At 41.2% G+C, this 23887-nt stretch overlaps 1 protein-coding gene across 5 annotated transcripts in view; it reads right to left on the bottom strand.

The window, feature by feature from the left end:
* The window catches only part of LCLAT1 (lysocardiolipin acyltransferase 1), a 200259-nt gene that overhangs the window by 68857 nt on the left and 107515 nt on the right, over positions 1-23887 (bottom strand). For all 5 annotated transcript variants that reach the window (XM_074949144.1, XM_074949147.1, XM_074949145.1 and 2 more), the window contains one exon: positions 572-688. In XM_074949144.1, coding sequence (XP_074805245.1) covers positions 572-688 — 117 coding nt within the window. The remainder of the gene's footprint in view (positions 1-571; positions 689-23887) is intronic.

The following is a 23887-nucleotide window of genomic DNA, read 5'->3' as shown; positions in this document are numbered from 1 at the left end:
TGTTTTATGCTCCCCTTGATTATTTATTGTAGTCACTTGGTGCCCCATTTTATAGACAGACAATAAGCTCTTCAGAGAAGAGACAGTCTTGCTATATGTTTATACAGTGTCTAGCTCAACGGAGCCATGATCACTGACTGGGGTCCCAAGGTGCTACTGCAATACAAATAAATAGTAATAATAATCCTCCCCCAGGATTAAGTACAGGTACAGACATTAAGGCTAGCCTTACTTAGAGATTTCCAAAGTTATTTTCCTGCACTGAATCATTAACCAAGCTATAGTATTAAAAAAAACTTTGGAGCAAGGGAGTGGTTTCTTGTCTCATTATAAGATATTAATATAATTTAGAACATCCACAAACACAAGACTGCCGCTAATCTCAGCATACTACAAACCCCGTAATCATGGCAGAAAACAAGAAAGTTGTCTTCTCATATGGGGTATCTATTGCATTTCTAATACTATTTTGGAGTAGTTAGTTTATTAAAGTCAATTATCTGGCTTTCCTGAGTTTAGTTATTTGAAGCTGCAGAGGAGAAAGGTAAATATATATCTAAAGAAATGTTACCTTCCCTTAGACGTTCTACTACAAAAGTGAAACCAGTAGTTCGTGGATGCAAGACATATTTGTATTTCCGGAGTCCATTCTTTTCAGCAAATTCATTACTGCGGGCTTTGGTATTGGCTAAAGATTTAAAAAAAAGAACATTAAAAACATGAATATTAGAAGGAGTTATAAAGTTTCATAATATTATAACAGCCCCCAATACAACAGCAGCACACAGAGTACATCACTGTAGCACTGTTCTGAAGGCAGCAGACTATAACAGTGCTTTTGGTTAGATTCATAATACCATGAGATACAGCAACTTGTGAGGGTTTTTTCCTTATATGATTATTTTAAAAAATCTTTTTACTCTTTGGTGTACTCTTAATTAACCTGTCTTTCACATTTACCAAAGCTATATAATGAAAGACATAATAAAATGATTATTGCAATGTACAAGTTACATAAGTGCCGGAAACTGGAATGACATTTTAACTCAAAAGGTACAGTTTGTAATAGTGTAAGCTTTGATATTATGAATTGAGAACCTTTAAATCAATGTTTTGTGTCAAACAGAATTGTTATAAGTACCTTATTCCCAGCTGGGAAAAAAAAAGCTATGTTTTCTAAATGTAGACAAGCAGCAATTAGTCAACTGCACTAGATCAACACTTGACAGTCAGCTTACTCATTTTTAACTTGACAGGCTTTAGTCAGTAGTCTAGTCATAAATTTGAGTTGCACTTATATACAGTATATTAGATTTTCAACCAATTCCCCTCTGCAGCAATACGGGCTTGCTATTGTAAGCACAGTATTCACAAGCCACCTGAAAGCAGTTCTGGTGAAAACCTGGTGAAGTAAAGATTTTCACTGTCTGGCAGCAAGAATCCTGTATGCAAGGTAACTGCACAACTCTTCAGAAATAATTACTACACATCCCACTCAGCAAACCAAAACAGATACAAAAAAGAAAAACTGACGAGTGGACATGAAGCCACTTGTTTTATAGCACGTGTGGGAGAATTCTTCAAACTGTCTGCTCAAATTAAAGTAGCCTTGCTTGCTGCATTCCATTGGTGTCACTGCATCTTCAGGGTCACTAAGACAAAAGACACCTAGGATCTCCCCATGCCAACATGAGGAAAAACAATTTAATTGAATGTATTTATTATACAACACCTTTGGTGTTCAAAAGGGGACAGTCCAGCAACAGAGGTGTGGAACAAGATCTGCATCTGATCAATACAAAACCCAATGCACGTAGAATTTATTAGAATCAACCACAGCTAACAGAGAATAAAGATGAGAATGCTAATGGAAAGCCCGTTATTGCTTAATAAGCTAGCAAAATTGATCAAGTACAGATAATTTCTTTTCCTTTTAATTTCGTCAAGCTTTGTCACCTAGCTCATTTGTCAAACAAAAACCAAAGGCATGAGTGTAAAGATTAGTCCCAATCATTGTGTTAGTAAGGCACTCTGTTCATTTGTGCCAAGTCTGCCTCTTTTTATTCTAAACCACATGCTCTCTCTATTGCTCACCGGTAGATATGTTACTTTATACAGAGAACCTCCCGTTGGTTAATGAACATACTATGCAATAGCAATGTGCTAAATAATTTTTCAACTTAACAAGCAAAAATGCATTACATACGATACAGCATACAATCTTTCATGGATGTTGCCCTTAAAAAATTAACAGTGGAGCAGAGGCTTACTGACCACCTAATTTGGAGACAATAATAGCTACTACTCAGCGACCACTATGGCATATTATGGAGTACTTCCAGGGAACAAGTAATTAATGCAACCAAAAGAGTCCAAACATATTTTCTTCCAATTTGCCAACGCATAAAGCTACATTAAAATAAACATTATAGTTAAAAGAAAAGCTTCCAAACCTAAGAAATCTGAGAAACATTAAAATAGCTGAAAAAATCTTTCACCGAGAACCCTCATCCACAATGGCTAACTGGTCCATGCTTGAAGAGTTTTAAAACAGTTCTGCTAACTTCATTAATACCCTACCTTTGATAGAGGTCTAGAGAAACAATTTTAATCTAGGCAGGGTCTCTGCACCAAATGAGAGGGGAATCATGAATGGGTGTTTGGGAAGTTGCAGCCTTCCTATCCTTCCCATATTGCTAAATAAAAGGGGGAACTTCAGACTGATGTGAGGAGATGCCCAAGAGTGGTCCTGGCTTAGTGCAGTCAGAGTGCATATGACAACAGAGAGCTGCAAGCAGACACAGAACTTGTTGCTGAGGGTTCTAGCTGGTGTTTGACTATTTGTGTTCCTGACATTTTGAAAACTGGAAAACTAGAAAAAGATCAGTCAATGAAAAGGATGATGAGCAGACAATATCTATATATAACATCCCAAAAGAGCTATGTTAAAAGAACTTTATTAAGGTTGCAAGTCAAGCACTCAAAAGTTAGGAAATGCCAGAATTACGGTTGCATGTGCAAACTTAATTTACCCCCTGGTGCAAATGCCTTATGATACAGTCTTTAATTACATGGTCACATACTGCTTTCCCACTGGAAAATTTGCTCTGGGAATGAGTAATGTCTGTGTATTAAAGGAGACTGCTGTCTCTAGGACCCCTGCTTTATTTGTTGCAGAAGTTGGGAAGTGTGTAACAAATGAGGCAGGGAAATGCAGGGAGAGAAAGGGTGGTCTCATGGTTAAGACAGCTGAATGCTGTCCTGGGGAACTGGATTCTATCTCTGCCACAGAGTCCCTATGTAACACCTGGCAAGTCACAAACGAAACTTTTCACTGGTAGTCATTAATTGTATGTTCTTCCTTTTCTGGATCCCCAACTTAAGACGGGCTGAGCACTCAGCTACAACTGAAATCAATGGGAGTTGTGCTTTGAACATATTAAGTATCACATACTGCTATGTAGCCTGAAAAGCAGGCCCCATGCATCTCAGATTAGGCACTCAGTATTAGTGGTCACTTTTGACCGTAGTCTCCTTATGTCTCAATTCCCTATCTGTAAAATGGGGATAAATAATATCTCACCTCACAGTGGGCTGTGAAAATAAATTCATTACTGTTCATGAAGCACTCATATTTTAGCGAGACATCACAGAAAAGCCCATAAGGAACTTCATTCTATCTTCAGAGCAGGGTTTGAATAGTGTGCAGTAAATAAGACCTGGGGCCTCCATCACTTGTTACATTTTCAACCAACCACCTCTGTACTTTCTCCCTGGCAGTCCCTCTCACTTGGGAAGAGCTCTCCGTGAACATCCACAATGCTACCTCATTATCCTCCTTCAAAGCCCTCCTTTAAAACTCTCCTTTGCTATAAAAGCCTACAAAAAATTTAATTAACCATTGGTGCATGGATACCATTGCCTTTCAGACTAACCAGTATGAGAAAGTTACTCACCTTGCCGTTACTGAGGTTCTTCGAGATGTGTCCCCCTGTGGGTGCTCCACTCCAGGTGACGGTGTGTCCTGGCGCCGTTGATCAGAGATCTTTGGTAGCAGTGCATGGTCGGGACGCACATACTCAGCTGTTGTCTCTCGGTCTCGTTAGAATCTGCCTGAGCGCACGCATCCCGCACCCCCCTCAGTTCCTTCTCTACCATGGAGAAGTCAGTATAGAACTTCAAAGTAGAGGGGAGGAAGGCGGGGAGCGGAGCACCCACAGGGGGACACATCTCGAAGAACCTCAGTTACTGCAAGGTGAGTAACTTTCTCTTCTTCTTCGAGTGCTGTCCCTGTTAAGCAGTACCCACGAAGTACCCTGTGGGTACTGCTCCACTCCAGCTGAATGTGAAGCAGTACCCACTAAGGCTGGTGGGACTTTGGAGTTGCGGCAGTGAGTACTGTAGACAGTACTGTATGGCCTACTATTGTGACTGCCGTGGTATCCTGTGTGATAGCATAGTGTTTAGTAAATGTGTGTTCAGATGACCAAGTGGCCGCCTTATAGATATCAGGAATGGGTACATTATGGAGGAAAGCAATGGATGCTGACATGGCTCGAGTAGAATGAGTTCTGATGCCTTCGGGTGGTTGAGCATTTTGAATGCGATAACAGGATCTGATGCAGTCAGAGATCCACTTGGAAAGTCATTGTTTAGAAAGTGCCGCACCCTTTGATCGCTTGGTAGTGAGACAAATAAGCAGGAGGACTTACAAAATGATTTAGTCCTGTCTGAATAGAAGGCCGGTGCTCATCTGACGTCAAGGTTATGCAGCATTGCCTTGTGTGGAGTTGTGTGAAGTTTGGGATAGAATGTAGGTAAGTATATTGGTTGGTTAAGGTGGAAGGTTGATACCACCTTAGGGAGAAATTTAGGATGGGGTTGCAGGGTAACTTTGTGTTTGGAGAAGGTTGTATAGGGAGGGAGGCCATCAAGGTGCTGATTTCCCCTACCCGCCTTGCTGATGTTATAGCAACCAAGAAGGCTACCTTCATGGACATAAGAAGAAGAAATGAAGTAGCTAAGGGCTCAAATGGAGGTTTCATAAGACCGTGAAGAACGAGATTGAGATTCCATGCAGCTGCAGATGGATAAATCTCGGGGTAGAGATTTTGTAGGCCCATGAGGAAGCGTTTTATAGTGGGGTAGGCAAAGAGTGAATATCTGTCTAATGAATCATGGAAGGTAGTAAGGGCCGTTAGGTGTACCCTGATGGAGCTGAGTGAAAGTCCATCCTGTTTTAGTTTCAGGAGATAGTCTAGGATGTTAGGAAGGGTCATGATATGGGGTGATAAATGTTTGTTTGAACACCACAGGGAGAATCGCTTCCACTTCTGCAGGTAAGTTTTATGAGTGGAGTCTTTTCTACTATGCAGGAGGCTGTATCGGACTTGCTCAGAACAGGCTAATTCATGGGTCTGGAACCATGCTGTCAGGTAGAGTTTCTGGAGCTGGGGGTGAAGAATTTGTCCATTATCCTAGGAAAGGAGATCTGGTCCGTTGGGGAGAGTCTGTGGAGGACGGGTGGACATGTGGAGCAGGTAAGGGTACCATGTCTGTCTTGGCCAAGCCGGGACAATGAGTATGACCTGGGCCTTGTTGTCTCTGATCTTGCGTAGGACCCTGTGTATTAGAGGGATTGGTGGAAAGGCATACAGGAGAGAGTTGTTCCACGGGTCGAGGAATGCGTCTCCTAGGGATGCAGTCCCAAATCCCGCCCTGGAGAAAAAGAGGTGGCATTTGCGATTCTGGGTTGTGGCAGAGAGATCTATTGACGGGGTGCCCCATTGGGAGAAGAGCTGTTGTAGTATCGTGGGGTGCAATTCCCACTCGTGTTCTTTAGAGAAGTGTCTGCTGAGTGTATCGGCGGTAGTGCTGTGACAGCCGGGTAGGTACGACTCAACAATTTGTATGTGGTGCTCTATTCACCAATTCCATAATCAGATGGCTTCCAGGTATAGGGAGTGCGATCGAGTTCCCCCTTGTCTGTTGATGTAAAACACACACGCTATATTGTCCGTTAGGACCTGGATAGATTTGTTCTTTATAAGGGGAAGAAAGTGGAGGCAGGCTTGTCTCACAGCTCTGAGCTCTAGGAGGTTTATGTGTAGACGCGTCTCTGGCAGAGACCAGCGTCCTTGTGCCACGTGTCCCTCCAGATGCGCTCTCCAACCGATCAGGGAAGCGTCCGTGGTGAGCATGAGGGATTGTTGTTGAAAGGGAACGCTTATGCGAAGGTTCTCTGGTCTTGTCCACCATTGCAGGGAAGCTAGTACGTTCGCTGGAGGAGTTAGCAGCGTGCAGAGCTGTGCCTGCTGGGTTTGTAGTTTGAGTTGAGCCAACCCTGAAGACATCTCGTGCAGCCTGGCACACTTGACCAAGTAGGTGGTGACTGCCATGTGTCCAAGGAGCTGTAGGCAAATTCTTGCCAGTATCCTGGGACAAAGAGAGAGCATATGAGGTGTAAGATAGTGAGGAATCTATTGTGTGGTAGTGAGGCTCTGGTTTGAACTGAGTCCAGGTGAGCTCCAATGAATTAGATCTGCTGTGTTGGCTTCAGGGTGAATTTTTGGATGTTTATTTGTAGGCCCAAGCTGTGGAAGAGTGAGATGGTGAAATGAGTAACTCGAAGCGTCTCATCATATGAGTTGCCCTTGATGAGGCAATAATCTTGATGGGGAAAAGTATGATCCCGTGTCTGTGGAGGTGGGCCACAACTACGGCTAGGGTTTTGGAGAATACTCTTGGTGCTGTGGAGAGTCCAAAAGGGAGTACCCTGTATTGGAAATGGTCGTGTCTGATTGTGAAGCATAGGAAGCGTCTGTGGGCCGGATGAATGGATATGTGAAAGTAGACATCCTGTAGGACAAGGGCTGTGAACCAGTCCCCTTGTTCCAGCACAGGTATTATTGTGCCCAGTGTGACCATCTTGAATTTTTGTACTCTTACAAATTTGTTCAGTTGGCGTAGGTCTAGTATAGGCCTCCATCCCCTGTCTTTTTCTGGGTCAAGAAGTAGAGGGAATAGAACCCTTTTCCTTGACATTGTGTCGGCATGGGATCCACTACACCTATCCAGAGAAGGTGATCCACTTCTACGCGAAGTGGGTGTTCATGAGAGAGGTTTCTGAAGAGGGATGGGAAAGGGGGAAGGGTAGGAGGGTGGGATATAAAAGGGATGGAGTAGCTGGACTGAACTATTTCTAGGACCCAACGGTCCTGTGTAATCTGCTGCCAGAAATGATGGAAAGCCTGGAGGCGGTGGCCAAATGAGCAAGTAGGCAGTGGAGTCAAGGAGTGGTCCTGCAGACCCTCGACCAATGCTTCAAATTTGTTGTTTATTTCCCAGTGGGTGGGAAGTAGCTGTCTGTGCTTGGTTTTGTCTGCACCTAGGAGGTCTAGGGCGATTCCTAGGCATGTCATAGGGTCTGTTCTGAGGCCGGTGATACTCTTGTATACGAGGTCTTTGGTAAGGTTGATACCTTTGTCTCCTGGGAATTGATGGGTAGAAGCCCAGGTTCGTAGGGTTGCTCTAGAGTCTTTCATGGTATGAAAGATATTGTTTGTCTTTATCAAAGGGGAGGTCCTCCACTTTGGTCTTCAGATCTTTGGGGATACCTGATGCAGAGAGCCAGGAAGCTCTGCGCATAACCAGAGCAGTTGCGGTATTTTGGGCAGCTGTATCTGCCATGTCTAGAGATGCCATGACTAGAGGGCCATTCTGGAAACAAACTGGCCTTCGACAAGGACTGACAAAGTCTGCTCTCCTGTCCTCTGGAATATGGGAGTCAAAGAGTTTATTGTAGTTATCAAAGTCATAGGTTGCAAGTAGGGCGCAGTAGTTTGCAATTCTGAATTGCAAAGTGGAGGAGGTATAAACCTGGCAGCCCAAGGTGTCAAGACGCTTGAGGTCCTTGTCTTGCGGGGTAGGCAGGTAGTGTGGCTGTTCTGTTCTGTGAGCCGCTGCATCCACTACCAGAGAATTTGGTTGTGGGTGAGAGAATAAGAAGTCTACGTCCTTAGCAGGAACATAATATTTGCATTCAGCCTTTTTGCAAGTTGGTAAGATAGAGGCTGGAGTCTGCCAGAGAGTGTCAGCTGATTCTAGGAGTGCGTCATTTATGGGAAGCGCGATCTTTGAGGGTGCAGAGGGTTGAAGGATTTTGAGGAGTTTGTGTTGTGTCTTCTGGACCTCCACTAAAGGGATGTCTTGGCTGACTGCCACCCTCTTGAAAAGTTCCTAGAACTGCTTCAGGTCGTCCAAATGCTGTGGAGGCGGAGGCAGGAGGGCTCTGTCTGGAGCTGCTGGAGTTCGGCGAATCATGGTATGGTCCCTGGCCCACATCTTCAGAGCGGGGTTCAGGTCCTCTACAAGTAGATGGAGCTGGAGGCGCAGAAGGAACTTGTGGTCTGGTGGAAGAAGCATGAGGGTGAGTGGCAAGCTGGCCAAGGGTACCAATGAGGCCAAGGCATTGGATGACAGAAGTTAGGTGTAGCCCACGGGGGGGGGGGGGGGGGAGAGTAGGGAAACTGAGGCTGGTGGTTGTTTGCCCTGGTCAATCAAGGAAGGAAACAATCACAAAATTAATAAGTAATAAAATTCAACAGCCATTCATTCAGTGAGCACTCTCCATACGTTTGTTGGGGATCAGTATTTATACTAGCAAGTGACAAAGATTGAGGGAGTTTCCATGCCGATTTTGAAGGGTGGCTAGGTGATGCTCTTAATATACATAAAAGTTATCATAGAAACTGTAAGCATCACACCTCTGTTATTCTCAGACTCTGCCACTTGGAATACCAGGAATCAACAAGTTACTTTAAAAAAAAATAAATAAAAAAGGAAGGAAGGAAGGAAGGACAGCATGCTATTTGCCATTCCACCCAATGGATTTATTTTGAAATTAAGCGTTGTGTTTTTCAAGAAGTCACTTTAAAATTATATATGCTAAGACCACCACAGAAGTTGGAACTGGAGCTGATTTACTGTCAGACATCCTTTAATTTGAATATTCTGAATTGAAAGATAGAAAAATGCAGTGATCTGATAAACTGCTGAGGCAAAAATATGAATTTTGCTTATTGAGAGTCAGATTTTTAAAAAAATGAACTATTTTTTTCAGAGAACTTTGGAGCCTGCGTTGTGCAGGAGGTCAGACTAGATGATCATAATGTCCCTTCTGACCTAAATATCTATGAATCTATGGAGCCAACTAGGGTCTACAGGAATTTTACCCAAAAGAATACTGAAAGATGTAAAGAGTCAAGAAAGGAAAAAGTTGGCAGAAGATAATATCAATCTCGTGAAACTACAACAAACATCAAGTCTGAAGCACATGGAAATACTTCACACTTGGATTTCGCATTGCTCATGAGATTATGGTAAGATTTGTATGAGAGTCTTTCCTAGCATTTGCCATATTTTTGCTGGAAAGAAATTCAAAAGTCTTTGCAATCCATCTTTTTGTTGGTGGCCATTCAGCATTTCATAGTTTGGCTTCAAAATAATTCTAAGTACTAACAGTGTAAACTGTGAACATTTAATTTTGGATAATGATTTTTACTGACTCATAATAGCACATTAAAGGGAGAAATATACACTTGATACCTTACTACTGCATATTATAGCAATGCTGGGCAACCTGATCCACCTTTCCCACATGCAATATCAACCAGGCCAGTAGAATTTTCGCAAAGTATTTCTATATATTGACATTTATGGGACAAGACCTACAGGTGTGTTTAGAATACCTGTTGATGTATTTAAAAAAAAAAACGGAGGTACAGACACATACTGGTGATGGATATAGTTTTCAAGTATACCTAAAATGATTTAAGTCACTTAAGATGCTTTTGAAAACTGAACCCAATGGGCTTAAAGGCAGCAGACCTCAATTTTTTCCATGGCTTTCAATATGAATTTCTCTTTCATGTGTCTTTGGGAGAGAAGCACTGATTAGGACTGAGTATACTTTAGAAATTATACTAATGTTATTTAAATGTTTTTAATATCAATTGGGAACTTTAGTAATAAGTTAATCTGAAAGAACTGCAGTTACTTCGGTATTAGTTTCACCATGCCACCTCTCAGGACTCGCCATCACCACTACAATCTTCTATTGTGGAATTACATAACAAAATAATAATAATAATAAAAACAACAAAATCAAAGAACCCATTTCAAATGAAACAGTAAAGAAAATAGCCCAAAGCTATTTTTAGGAGTTAATTTTTAGTTGAATGATCAAAAGTAGGTACTAACGTTAAAGTTGTGACATTTAATTTCCTCCCTCCCACCCAGGATCCGTGCAACAGTCATCACTGAATAAATAGGTCATGTTACTGATATTGCCGTCATCCCACCTCCCCTACTCCTTTGTACATCTTGGTACCCCTCCTGGTAATTAAGATGTGAGCTTGGAGCAGGCCTCATGTCCCATCCATACTGAGAGGACATTTAGCATATTCTGGAGGGCTGAATAGGGAGAACAGACTGCCAAACTGTGCCTTAAATTACTAAATAAAGCGCATACAAATTGATTTATAAGTCAAAGACTGAAGAGGGGGAAAAAAAGGTTACCTCTGACAGCACAATGATAGAACATATGGTAGTACCTGCTATCACCTGTATTCCCCCTCCATGGGCCAGCAAGAACACCCACTCTAGGCTCCTGGCTCCTCAGCCAACACCACTCTTGGATGGAGACCCATGTCTCTGCCTCCTGACGATCTTTTCCAGGCTGCCCAACTCCCTGCCTACACTGTATGTTACCCAGCAAGTCAGACTTGTGGCAATAAAAATATATCAACTCCCCAGGTTCCTTTTTTGGGCCTGTTAGGGTTTGCCTCCTCCCCAGGTCTGGTTTAACCGGTTTGACTCTCCCTTCTGGGTGGGTCAGCTTTGTCCCCATCTCCCTTGATTTTCCTCTCAGACCGTCTGCATATTGGTTAGCTCATTTCCCAGGTTCGGTCACTTCTCTAGGATTCTTGTCTATTAATCATGATTTCAGGGAGCGGGGAGAGAGGAATGGAGAGGCGAGGTGCAGAGTTTATAGAACCGTTCAATGCCTGTTAATTCGTAGGCCTCATTGAGTTTGCACCCCCCAACCAGTTCCCCATTTCCTTACCTAACCCCTAATTTGAACTGAAACCACTACCTAACTCCTAATTTGAGCTCATAATCTTTATAGTCCTCTTTGTCCGTATGTGTGAAAATGGACAAGGCTTTTTGTCCCTAACAGTAGTGGAGCTAGATACTGTACCATTCCTTCTGCCCCATCTTATTCAATTTACACCGCATTTCAAAAACCTTCAGAAACACATCCATGTGAACCCCCTTCCTAAAGCAAGGAAGTAATTTGGAGTCTATGCCACCCATTGGGAAAGGTTCCTAGGATCTGGCTTCATCTATCAGACTATAGTCCTGCTGGTGCAGTTTTTACATCTCAAGCTGATACTGATGATTCTTCTTCTCCCTCTCCTTGTGCTGGCACTGGCTCTCCTCTTCTCACTTGAACTGACATCGTCGCTCTAGCTCCAAGAGCTTCCCTGCCTGCTGAGCCCTCTGCCAGTGGGCTCATGTTCCCCATGAACTTGGACCATAATTCCTCCTCTGGTCATTAGGATACAGCAAGTCAACTAGCTGTGTCTTTGTCCGCTCCTCAGTTTTGAGCTGCTTTTCTTTGCATAGCTCAACCAGCCAATATTTCTTCAGCTGTTCATAATTAATTTTCCCTCTCTCTTTTTCTGCTATCCCTTCCCCAAAAAGACTGTCAAGACTTTTCTCTGTGCTATTTCAGAGCTAAAGCAATATTTGCTTTCACAGCTGTTGGCATATAATTCACACTGTTACAGAGCCAAATACACTGCCACCATAGTTCAGGGTAACTGCAGCTGGTATTTCCCCTCTATTGTCTAGCAAGGGCACCCATTCTAGGCTCCTGGCTCCTCAGCTGTCACTCTCTGTCTCTGTGTCTCCCTCCTGATTTTCCAGGTTGCAGAAGTTCCCTGCCTACACTGTGAGTTCTCCAGCAAATCAGATGCATAAACAGGCCTGCTTTGCCTTCTCTCCGGAAGCTATAAAACAGCATAATTGCCCACAGTTAAGTTACCGCACAGCTCCTTCTAAGCAAGCACATTTATTCCTCAGATGAAAGCACAGAGAAAACATATTAAAAACAAGTGTCCCTGAATAAAAGTGTCCCTGAAGCTTATAATACTTCTCAGGGTTTACATTAGTCGTGTCTCCCCCAGAGATGTAACATACAATCCCACAATAATACATGAACATTTTCATTTTTAATATAACAAACTCTTAAGATACATGAAAGTTATTTCAACAAGATTTGTTCAGGATATTGCAGGAAATTGCCATATCTATCACACCAGACACAGAATTTCATACCTGTCAATTTGTATTTCATAGCAAGTGGAAACATTGGTAAGAGAAACTTATGAGGCAAATACATTCTACTTAGATGAGAGACTAACATTCAATGTGTACAGATAGACTGAGTTAACATGACCTAACACCTAAGCTGAGAAAAATGGACACACAAATCAAAATTCAATCACCCTGCCTTATTAAGGTGGCTAAGGGTCAGGAAAGAACACCTCCAAGATCAAATAAAACCACTGAGTAGGGATTTGACAAATAGGTCTTGGTAGAGGGGCATAAAGCCTTGTCTACACATGCAAACTGCATTGGTTTAACCCAAATCTGTCAATCTGCACATTTAGACAAGGCCTAAGAAACAGAAAGAGTAAGTGGCTCAGGCTGCCTGATGAAAGCGGAAAGAGTGGACAGTAGGCTCTAGAAATGTAAGGCATTTTCTTTTTTCACTGCAACTAAGCCAGGTGCATGTACCCCACGGAGCTTTGCAAAGAATTCAGATGAGGTATGTTATGCAAAGTTCTCTGTGTTAATTTGATTTTCCCTCTATTAATAATAAAGCTTGTTTTATCAAAAGAATATGACTCAGACTTCTGCTTAGTTCATTTCCAACAAACTGTCCTAGAGGTAGATAAGGGAGGAAAAAAGTGTGTGGAATCTTACCTCCATTCAGAGTAATGTCAAAATGTCATGAACAAGAAGGTGCATCCCCCAAGAATTGCTGCAGCCAGAGTGACATGCAAGGCAACCCTCAAGACGAGTGACATTAACTTGGTAGTTAGGTAGGGAGTGCAAGTGACATTAACTTGGTAGTTCATATTAATGATATTTCCTTTCTACCGAGGCATTATAGTTTAGATAATTAAATACAGGAAGCTCAAGTTATACAGTAAATATTTAAGAAGAAGGAGAGAAGCAATAAGCAGAATGATCTATTTTTATGGAAATCAATGAGCTGCAGTTTCAAAAGTAAAGCAAAACTGGAACTTAATGAATGTCTGGTATGTAAACATTTCAAATACTAAAATGTACAATGTAACTGAGGTTGTCTGCTACCCTTCACCTATCAGATAGCCAAAATGGTTCCCATTCTTTTAAGCCTTTCACCGTTTACAAGTAAAACAGACTAAACATTCCATGGAATTTTAATGACCTCTTTTCCAAGCTAAAATGTAACAGGGATATCCATAAGACTCAATTTGATGGGTATTATGAACTGCAGTCTGAAGTGTTGGCATAAGAACTTCAGATGACAGAGCATTGAAAAAGTACATGGACTATTGGTTTCTAAGTGAAAATTCTGTTCTGGAAGCTATGAACTATACCAAAATAGATTACAAGAATTAATTATAAAATCTTCAAGTTCACATAGTAACAGAGTATTTCTGAGCCTCCTGTCTACAGCTGTCACTGAAGTTAGTAAATGTTTGACAACATAATTAAACATACAGTATGCAGCAGTTTGACTCAAAAGCTAACTGTGGGCTTGTCTACACTTGCAGCACTGCAGCAGCACGGGTGCAGCTGACCTGCTGTAGCGCTTAGTGAAGACATTACCTATAGTGATGGGCGGGCTTCTCCTATTGGCGTTAGATCAGTGGTTCTCAGCCCGGGGTACATGTACCCCTGGGGATATACAGAGGTCTTCCAGGGTGTTACATCAACTCATTTAGATATTTGCCTAGCTTTACAACAGACTACATAAAAAGCACTAGCAAAGTCAGTACAAACTAAAATTTCAGATAGACAATGACTTGTTTATACTGCTCAATATACTATACACTGAAATATAAGTATAATATTTATATTTCAATTGATTTATTTTATAATTATATGGTAAAATCAGAAAGTAAGCAATGTTTCAGCAATAGTGTGCTGTGAAATTTTGTATTTTTATGTCTGATTTATGTCTGAAGTAAGCAAGTACTTTTTAAGTGAGGTGTAACTAGGGAGTATGTAAGACAAATCAGACTCCTGAAAGGGGTACAGTAGTCTGGAAAGGTTGAGAGCCACTGGCATAGATACTCCATCTCCCTGAGAAGGAGAAGCCCCCCCAGGAGAAGCCTCCCCATCGACACAGCACTGTGTACACCAGGGGTTAGGTCGGTATAACTACATTGCTAAGGGGTGTGGGTTTTCCACACCCCTGAGTCACATAGTTATACCTACATAAGTTGGTATTGTAGACCAAGCCTTTAGGATTGTTTCAGTTTCTCTATAAAGTAAATCCTAAAGAAACATGCCCTAAAAACAAAGATGCACATTGCATTTGAGTTTGTGTACTCAAATTGTACATGGGTACGTTCACTGTCTGATAGAAACATACACTGACATTATTTGAGACTTGCGGGTGTCTCCTGTCAGAGTCTGTTTGCTTCTGTGATGTCTTTCAGTGCGTACACTGTTATTTTTATCCGAGTATATTTTAAAATATTTATTGTATTAAAAGTGTCACTCACATAGGCAGAAATACATTTGACCCAGGCTGTCTAAATGGGTAACTATAAAAGGGAGGGGGTGTCTCTAATGGTTAGAATGCCTCATCTCTAATGCTTACAGTAAATAACCAGGGGGTAAGTTGAGATTACTTTTTCTACAAATTTCACACATCCTATTAGACTAAAAAAAAAAGTATCCCCTCTGCCCTTACTCTGATACCCTTGTTTGTCTCATCCAGCTGTTATATCTTGTATTTTAGATTATAAAATCATAGGGGTAGGAATTATCAGTTTCTCTATGTTTGTACAATGCCTAGCAAGATAGGACCCAGACTCGCTGAGGCCTTTAGGTGCTACTACAGTATAAATGTTAAATAATAAATAGCGGCATAAGGATCTGGGTATTCTGACCAGAGTCCTATTCCTGGTTCTGCCACTTTTGGAAAGTAGTTTATTCACTATGTGCCTCAATTTATCATCTGTAAGATCGGGATAATTACCTCGAAATGTGATTGTGGGATTCTGTAAAGCCCTGCACTCAAAGTTTGAGACTATCGTAATGAAATCCACATATTTCACTGAATTTTGTTGTGTTGCTCTGGATAGTGTTATATAAGGTGCGACAAGAAATTCATGAACTTTTAAAGAGGCTAGAGAAAGAAATTCATAGTAATCACTCAGGGCTCAATTCACTTTGGGAGCTATGGGCTTTTATGAGCCATTAAGCTGGTTTTACTACTGAAAACCAAACAATGAACAATGTACAAACTCAGAGCATTTTAGCATACTGATACTTTTCCCTGATAGCTTAATTTTGTAATCCAAGATCTACTTTTTTTATGTAACTCTCTAGATTTCATGGTCACAGAAAAAGCCTTCAAAACATGAACCATGTGTAACCCATGAGGTTGTGTATGCATAATCTGCAGATTACCTAAAACAATAGTTCCACAACCCCATCCAGCAATGCACTTAAGCACAGGCTCCACCTTAAACACTTGAGTAGCCCTATTCACGTCAACAGAACTACTCACATGCTTAAAATTATGCACATTTTTATGTGCTTTATTTAAGTGGAACATAAGAGTTGTGAACTGCCTCATTCATCTGAATTAGGTGTTCAAGCTGAAGTTCAATTATGACCATTTAAATGCAGCTGTTGTGATCCTGATCAGAGCAATCAAGAAGGACGACAGCCATATCATGAAAAGTTGAACAACTAACTGTGAGTGGCATTTCATTTTGGCATCACCAGCCGGTAGAATTAAGTATAGGAGCACCACAATTTTTTCCTCCTATCTGGCCTGGGCTGAAAACTCATGCCACTGCTCTCAAGACTTCATATACTCTCCAACCATCATTGGTCCCACATAACAAACCTGAATAACTGACCACTCTCAGTTAGGTTTCCCTTTTAATTAAGGAGCTTCATTTATCCATCTATTTTGGGAGGTTGCACAGTGTCCATCGCAGTCATATTTATGCACGGTTAACATTCTACTTAAGGACATGTTGTGCAACTATTCTTATTTTTGCTATCTGAGAACTGTTAAAGACATTAATGCCATTTTCTAGTTATTATGCATCAGATCGTGTATTACCAGCGCCCTTGAACACATAAGAACATTCACTGTAGTCCCACAGCACGCAGTGCTCAATGGAAAACCATAAAGAGAGGGAACAAATGGGGCACCGCAGTTACTCCTAAGAGAGTACAGCCTGTATTTAATATCATAACACTCCTGCAGAGATCTGGGCTACACCATGCGTCACTAGACCGTTTTATAAAAAGGAGTCATTAAAAATTCTTTGGGGCTGAGGGACAGGGGGCAAAGAGTTCAAGCAAGAGAACATGTAAAAAGGTGGGCTATGCTGAAGCTTCTGAAGCACTGGACATAAGATTGCTCTGAATTCTTGTAGAGCTCTGGATTTCAGAAAGAGCAACTATTTGTTCTTCTGTTATTTGTTCGGGGGTTCTTTTTTGTAGTGTGTTTGCAACAGAATTTTGTACCGGGGGGAGGGAGAGGGAGAAAAGAGAAGGGGGAAATAATCTGATGCATTTTGCCCAAACTCAAAATATTTTAAAGTGGAAATGATGACCAAACAAAAAATTTTCTCCCCAGCCCTTATACATATAGTTTGCAAATTGTTTATGAAAAAGAAAACAGTTACTATTATTCATATTTTTATATAGCATATTTCATTCTAAAAGTGCCCTACAAACTTTATGCATGGATCATTACTTCAACAGTAAAACGCAGCCATGCCTTATATTTATGTAAGACCTGCCCAAAAGATCTTAAAGCATTATAAAATTTTTACGTAAGGTGAAGTCACTTCAGCTACCACTGTCATGAAGATAACCTTTGGATGGAAAATGGCAGCCGTTTAACAGTGCACAGCAATCATACAGTGAAGTACAAGAAGATTATTGTATCCAGTTTTCTCTACCTATAATCCCCAGTATCAGAAGTAGCCACCAAACTCATAATTTGGCCAGGACAATGCCTCTATTCTTGCAAAATGTGCCATGGAATCTGTAGTGACCACAAGAGTACAGGAGCTCTGTTTTATATCATCTAAAAGATGAAACATGGGGTTTAAATGAGTGGTGATATGTTAATAGTATAACAACTTCCTGAAAGTGATTTTTCTATACGTTCACGTAACATTTCATTTAAACGTAATATCACTGATAACTTCGCATACCTTTTTTCTTGCTCAGAATTAATTGGCAAAGGGGTGTTGCCAAGTCTTCTATACTATCTTAAAATGTGTACTTTAATGGTTCACATAAAAAGACAATCACTGGTAGACAGAGACAGATATTTACTTTAATAGCAAGAATTCCAGAATGTTTTTTTTTAATATTGTACAAGGTAGCAATCACTTTGGTAGTTTAGAACGCAAGACATCAGGTTTAGCTTTTTAAAATGACTGCTTTGTACAAAATGAGACATGATTCTGTGGAATGCTTCTAACTTGTGATTGGAACAACTACATGGGGAAGTTAAATCAGTATAAGGCTGGGTGTGGATTTGAAATGCTATAGCTAACTGCCCATATAGACACTCTTATTCTGGTATAAGAGTGCCTCTTCCAGTTTAGTTTGGGTCTCTAAACTGGAAAAAAGCCATTCTTACACCAGAATAAGAGTGCCCACACTGGGATTATATCAATGTAGTTATAGAGGTCAGACTATATCATTGTAATTACACCTATATAACTTCTCGTGTAGACAAGCGCAGTTCTGGCAGAGAAGTAAGATTGTTCTAGAAAAATTTTGGCATAGGGATTTTCTGATTGGTGGAGCAAAGTGTGAAGACTGAGGGTACTAGTAATTCAGGTGCCAATAAGAAACAAGACACACACCGAAAACTATAGATGTTTAGAACAAACATTAAACCATTTTAAAAACAATCATCACTACTAAACACATAGGGCCAGACTGCAAGCCTTCACTGGAGAGCAGTTAACTCACTGAAATCAAAGGGATTATTTGTATTAACAACTGCTCATGAGCATGAGCAAGGAGTTCACAAGCTGGTCCATCAAGGTTCAGACCATTAAAGGATCTGGTTGCCCTTCACAACATTTAGATAAAGAGACTTCAACATTTCCCCAAGAATATGGAGCACATCCATCCATCCACACTCACTTGCCCAGAATGAGCAATCCAACTACTCTGAAAGGGCCAAAGCTGACAGAAGTGTGCTAGCCAGAAGAAACTGAACATTAGATTTAATCCCATGAGATTTAACTAACGTCCCTATGGGAAGAAGAGCATTTGCCCACCAACCCACTGGGACTTCTCCAAGAGCAGTGATACAAGACACAAACACCATAAGGTCAATGGTATTGATGGAGGCTGATAGTTTAAACCATATCAGTATGACGTTGGTCTATTGCCTTGCAGTCTGTCAACTAATGAGACCAAAAATGAATGTTAAAAAATGGAGAATAATCAGATGCTGCTGAAGATGGAATTTCAATACCTCTTCAATAATCTACCCCAGAAAGGGAAGGTTAGACAGATTACAATGGGACACTGGGTGGTGCAGGTAGTTGCCCACATGGAACACAGTGCAGGATCAGAACCAGAGAGATGTAAGTATATGTGCACATTAGCAAAAGAAAACTGCTACTAGAGAAATAGCTTAATTCTTCTTGAGTTTCTATTCTTTGCAGCAAAAACAATATGCATAGAAACTCTGATAATAGGTGAAACATCTGACCACAATCAATTTCTTATTTGGTGGTCTTTGTGCCATTTGTCTAAGTTCAGGCTATGGTCTTTGTATTATTATTGCAGAGGGCATATGCATTGCCCTTTTCTTTTCCTTAACTGGTTCAATGTATGGTCTCTCAGAGACTTACTTAATCCTTCAAGGCAGCCATGCCCTTGGTCAATGTTAACAGCATGGATGTGAAGAGGCTATTGTTGTCTCAGTGTACAACCAATTCCTTATTAACTACAAATCAGAAAAATAAAGAGGAAACTCTTCCTCATTCTTTAAAATCTATTTTTCATGCAAAGGAATGATGAGGATTAGAAGTGAAGTGGCTTGGAAGCATAGTAGGGAAAAAAGTCTTTCAAGATTCTAGAGGAGGCAACAACAGCTCTGAAAGCTAGGAATGAAATCCTGACCCTAATGAAGTCAAAGGGAGTATTGCTATTAACTTTAATGGGACCAGGATTTCAACCCATGGATCTAAGCTAAAGGAGGGGAATTCTCTCCAGGAATTTAGGATTTGGAAAGCTACTCCCTCCATGGAAGAAAAAACCTACAGCAGGGTGTTGATGAATGGATGCATTTTTTTTTCTATCTTCCTTCCTTGCTCTACATGCAAATTTATTAAATTTAAACAAGAGGATGTCAGGTGAAGTTGTATAGTCTAAGTATAGTCAGTCAACTCATTATCCTTTGGGAGCATGGATCAGATTAAGAAAATTTCTATAACCTCCTAAAATCTGATTACGGTACCTTCGGGCACTATAAATGCTCATCTGCCAGAAACATCTATAAACTCACTGGGGATATGGGGAATGGGAGAAAAATTAGCAATACACTTTAGATACTGATAAATCAAGCAAAATATTTTCAGACCTGGCTTCAAAATAAAATCCAGAGTATGTGGCTGGAGTAGAATCTAGAGCAAAGCTCTTAAATCACATGCTCATTGGTGAAAGACCAGCTTAGTCAAATCCTCATGACTCTACTACCAAAAGCAACTACTACGGTTATGTCTACACTATCACTAATGTCAGCAAAATTTATGTTGCTCAGGGGTATGAATATTCCACCACCTGAGCAACATAAATTACACCAGCATAAGCGTTAGTGCGTACAGTGCTATGTGGGCAGGAGAACTCCTGCCCACACAGCACTACTGCTGCTCATTGGTGGTGGATTAATTATGTTGATTAGAGTAGATTAGGCATAGAGCATCTACGCTATAGAGCTTACAGCAGCGCAGCTGCATTGGTACAGCAGCGCCGCTGTAAGCTCTCTATTGTAGACACAGCCTAAGCCATACCTAAAGAAAGGGAAAGTGTTAGGAAAAAAAGAATTTATAAAAAGAGCTATAATATAATCAGCATTGGTTAGCACCTTACCACAGGACTTCCTAAACTAGTTATATTTAAAAGGTGGTTATTTTTACTGAAGATTCAACAAATACTACTAACTTCTAATTCAATATAAATTAGTTCAGTGGAGTAGATGTGTTAACACTTGATTTAGAGAAATGTTTTTAAAAAGTTTGCCTTTTACAAAAAAAGATAGTTATAAAATATTTGTATAACCCTAAGAACAACTATATCCAATATTCTGAGGCAGTTTTTCCCTGTAACACCAAGCAGAGAAAAGTAATGTAATAAGCACTTATCTAGCACTTTTTCTCCATAGGTCTGAAAGCATTTTAGAAAAGGAGGTAAGCATTATTACCCCCACCAGTGGAGAAAACTCAAGAACAGATAGGCCAAAAGACTTACCCTTGGTTGCACAATCTTGTCAGACTTTAAAAAACAACCTATCCTATTCAAAGCATCATACATCCAAATGGAACTGAAAGTTTTAACAGAAGTTTACCAAAAATTCATCTGAAGTAGGAAATATTGGTTAAACCCTGAGTGAAGTCATATATAGTACCAATTTGAAACATACTGGTGCTTATGAGTGCAAATGTGACATAACTGGAATATGTTTTATGCTAGATATGCCATGTAACATATCTTTGGAAAGGTTATGTTCTACTAAATGTATTCATCCTATTTGTCTACATGTATCACTTTTATATCTAAAGTTATGAGCATTGGCTCTATGCTTGTATTTAAAGTGTTTGCTGTAGGAAGCATATAAGGCAGATTTGGTCAACATAGTGTGAAGGGGTTATTCAAGTAATTGGGTGTACTTAGCTAACAATGGACCTTGAAAGACGCCAATCCACATCTGAGCTTTCCTGGGAACGTTCAAACTAACATGTAAACAATGGCATCAGCCGTAAAGAACTGAGTCAGGCATGGACATGTGACTTGCCCACGTGACTCCAAAACTCTGTCTTGTAGCTGTGATTCTGCACAGGAGAACACAAGGGATTTCCACCCACAAAAGAAAGACTGTATAAGGCCCTGGGAAACCCCTCCATTTTGTCTTCAGATGGCTCAGAAGATAGCCTCTCCACCCCAAAGAGATGCCTGAAAGAAACTGGAACAAAGGACAGTAACTACAGGGGTGTGAGTGATTGCTGGACCCAGACTAGGAGGAAGTCTAGTCTGTAAAAGAAGCTTATTGGAACATCTCCGAGGGTGAGATTTACCTGCATTTAGTTTCCTATTGTATTAGGCTTAGACTTGGGTGTTTTTATTTTATTTTGCTTGGTAACTTACTTTGTTCTGTCTGTTATTACTTGGAACCACTTAAAATCCTACTTTTTATATTTAATAAGAAAAAAGAAAAGGAGTACTTGTGGCACCTTAGAGACTAACCAGTTTATTTGAGCATGAGCTTTCGTGAGCTACAGCTCACTTCATCGGATGCATAGCATATCGTGGAAACTGCAGAAGACATTATATACACACAGAGACCATGAAACAAAACTTCCTCCCACCCCACTGTCCTGCTGCTAACAGCTTATCTAAAGTGATCATCAAGGAAGGCCATTTCCAGCACAAATCCAGGTATTCTCACCCTTCCCCCCCGCCCCCCCCCAGACACACATACAAACTCACTCTCCTGCTGGTAATAGCCCATCCCTCTTTGAAACCTCTCTTTATAATGCACATGATAATCAAGGTGGGTCATTTCCAGCACTAATCCAGGTTTTCTCACACACACCCCCACACACACACCCCTCCAAAAACCACACACACAAACTCACTCTCCTGCTGGCAATAGTTCATCTTACAATGTGCACAGCAATAATCCAAGTTTAACCAGAACGTCTTGGGGGGGGGGGTTTGTAGGAAAAAAACAAGGGGAGATAGGCTACCTTGCATAATGACTTAGCCACTCCCAGTCTCTATTCAAGCCCAAATTAATAGTATCCAATTTGCAAATGAATTCCAATTCAGCAGTTTCTCGCTGGAGTCTGGATTTGAAGTTTTTTTGCTTTAAGATAGCGACCCTCATGTCTGTGATTGCGTGACCAGAGAGATTGAAGTGTTCTCCGACTGGTTTATGAATGTTATAATTCTTAACATCTGATTTGTGTCCATTTATTCTTTTACGTAGAGACTGTCCAGTTTGACCAATGTACATGGCAGAGGGGCATTGCTGGCACATGATGGCATATATCACATTGGTGGATGTGTAGGTGAACGAGCCTCTGATAGTGTGGCTGATGTTGTTAGGCCCTGTGATGGTGTTCCCTGAATAGATATGTGGGCACAGTTGGCAACGGGCTTTGTTGCAAGGATAGGTTCCTGGGTTAGTGGTTCTGTTGTGTGGTATGTGGTTGTTGGTGAGTATTCGCTTCAGGTTGGGGGGCTGTCTGTAGGCAAGGACTGGCCTTTCTCCCAAGATTTGTGAGAGTGTTGGGTCATCCTTCAGGATAGGTTGTAGATCCTTAATAATGCGTTGGAGGGGTTTTAGTTGGGGGCTGAAGGTGACGGCTAGTGGCGTTCTGTTATTTTCTTTGTTAGGCCTGTCCTGTAGTAGGTGACTTCTGGGAACTCTTCTGGCTCTATCAATCTGTTTCTTCACTTCCGCAGGTGGGTATTGTAGTTGTAAGAATGCTTGATAGAGATCTTGTAGGTGTTTGTCTCTGTCTGAGGGGTTGGAGCAAATGCGGTTGTATCGCAGAGCTTGGCTGTAGACGATGGATCGTGTGGTGTGGTCAGGGTGAAAGCTGGAGGCATGTAGGTAGGAATAGCGGTCAGTAGGTTTCCGGTATAGGGTGGTGTTGATGTGACCATCGTTTATTAGCACTGTAGTGTCCAGGAAGTGGATCTCATGTGTGGACTGGACCAGGCTGAGGTTGATGGTGGGATGGAAATTGTTGAAATCATGGTGGAATTCCTCAAGGGCTTCTTTTCCATGGGTCCAGATGATGAAGATGTCATCAATATACCCATAACTATTTTACATTTGGGGACAATGTATACCTTCAGATCAGCGGCACTGCTATGGGTACCCGCATGGCCCCACAGTATGCCAACATTTTTATGGCTGATTTAGAACAACGCTTCCTCAGCTCTCGTCCCCTAACGCCCCTACTTTACTTGCGTTACACTTGGGGGTGTGTGAGAAAACCTGGATTAGTGCTGGAAATGACCCACCTTGATTATCATGTGCATTATAAAGAGAGGTTTCAAAGAGGGATGGGCTATTACCAGCAGGAGAGTGAGTTTGTATGTGTGTCTGGGGGGGGGCGGGGGGGAAGGGTGAGAATACCTGGATTTGTGCTGGAAATGGCCTTCCTTGATGATCACTTTAGATAAGCTGTTAGCAGCAGGACAGTGGGGTGGGAGGAAGTTTTGTTTCATGGTCTCTGTGTGTATATAATGTCTTCTGCAGTTTCCACGATATGCTATGCATCCGATGAAGTGAGCTGTAGCT

Source organism: Natator depressus, chromosome 3, assembly GCF_965152275.1.
Source record: "Natator depressus isolate rNatDep1 chromosome 3, rNatDep2.hap1, whole genome shotgun sequence".
NCBI classification, from domain to species: domain Eukaryota; kingdom Metazoa; phylum Chordata; order Testudines; family Cheloniidae; genus Natator; species Natator depressus.
This window is presented reverse-complemented; position numbering and strand designations above follow the sequence as displayed.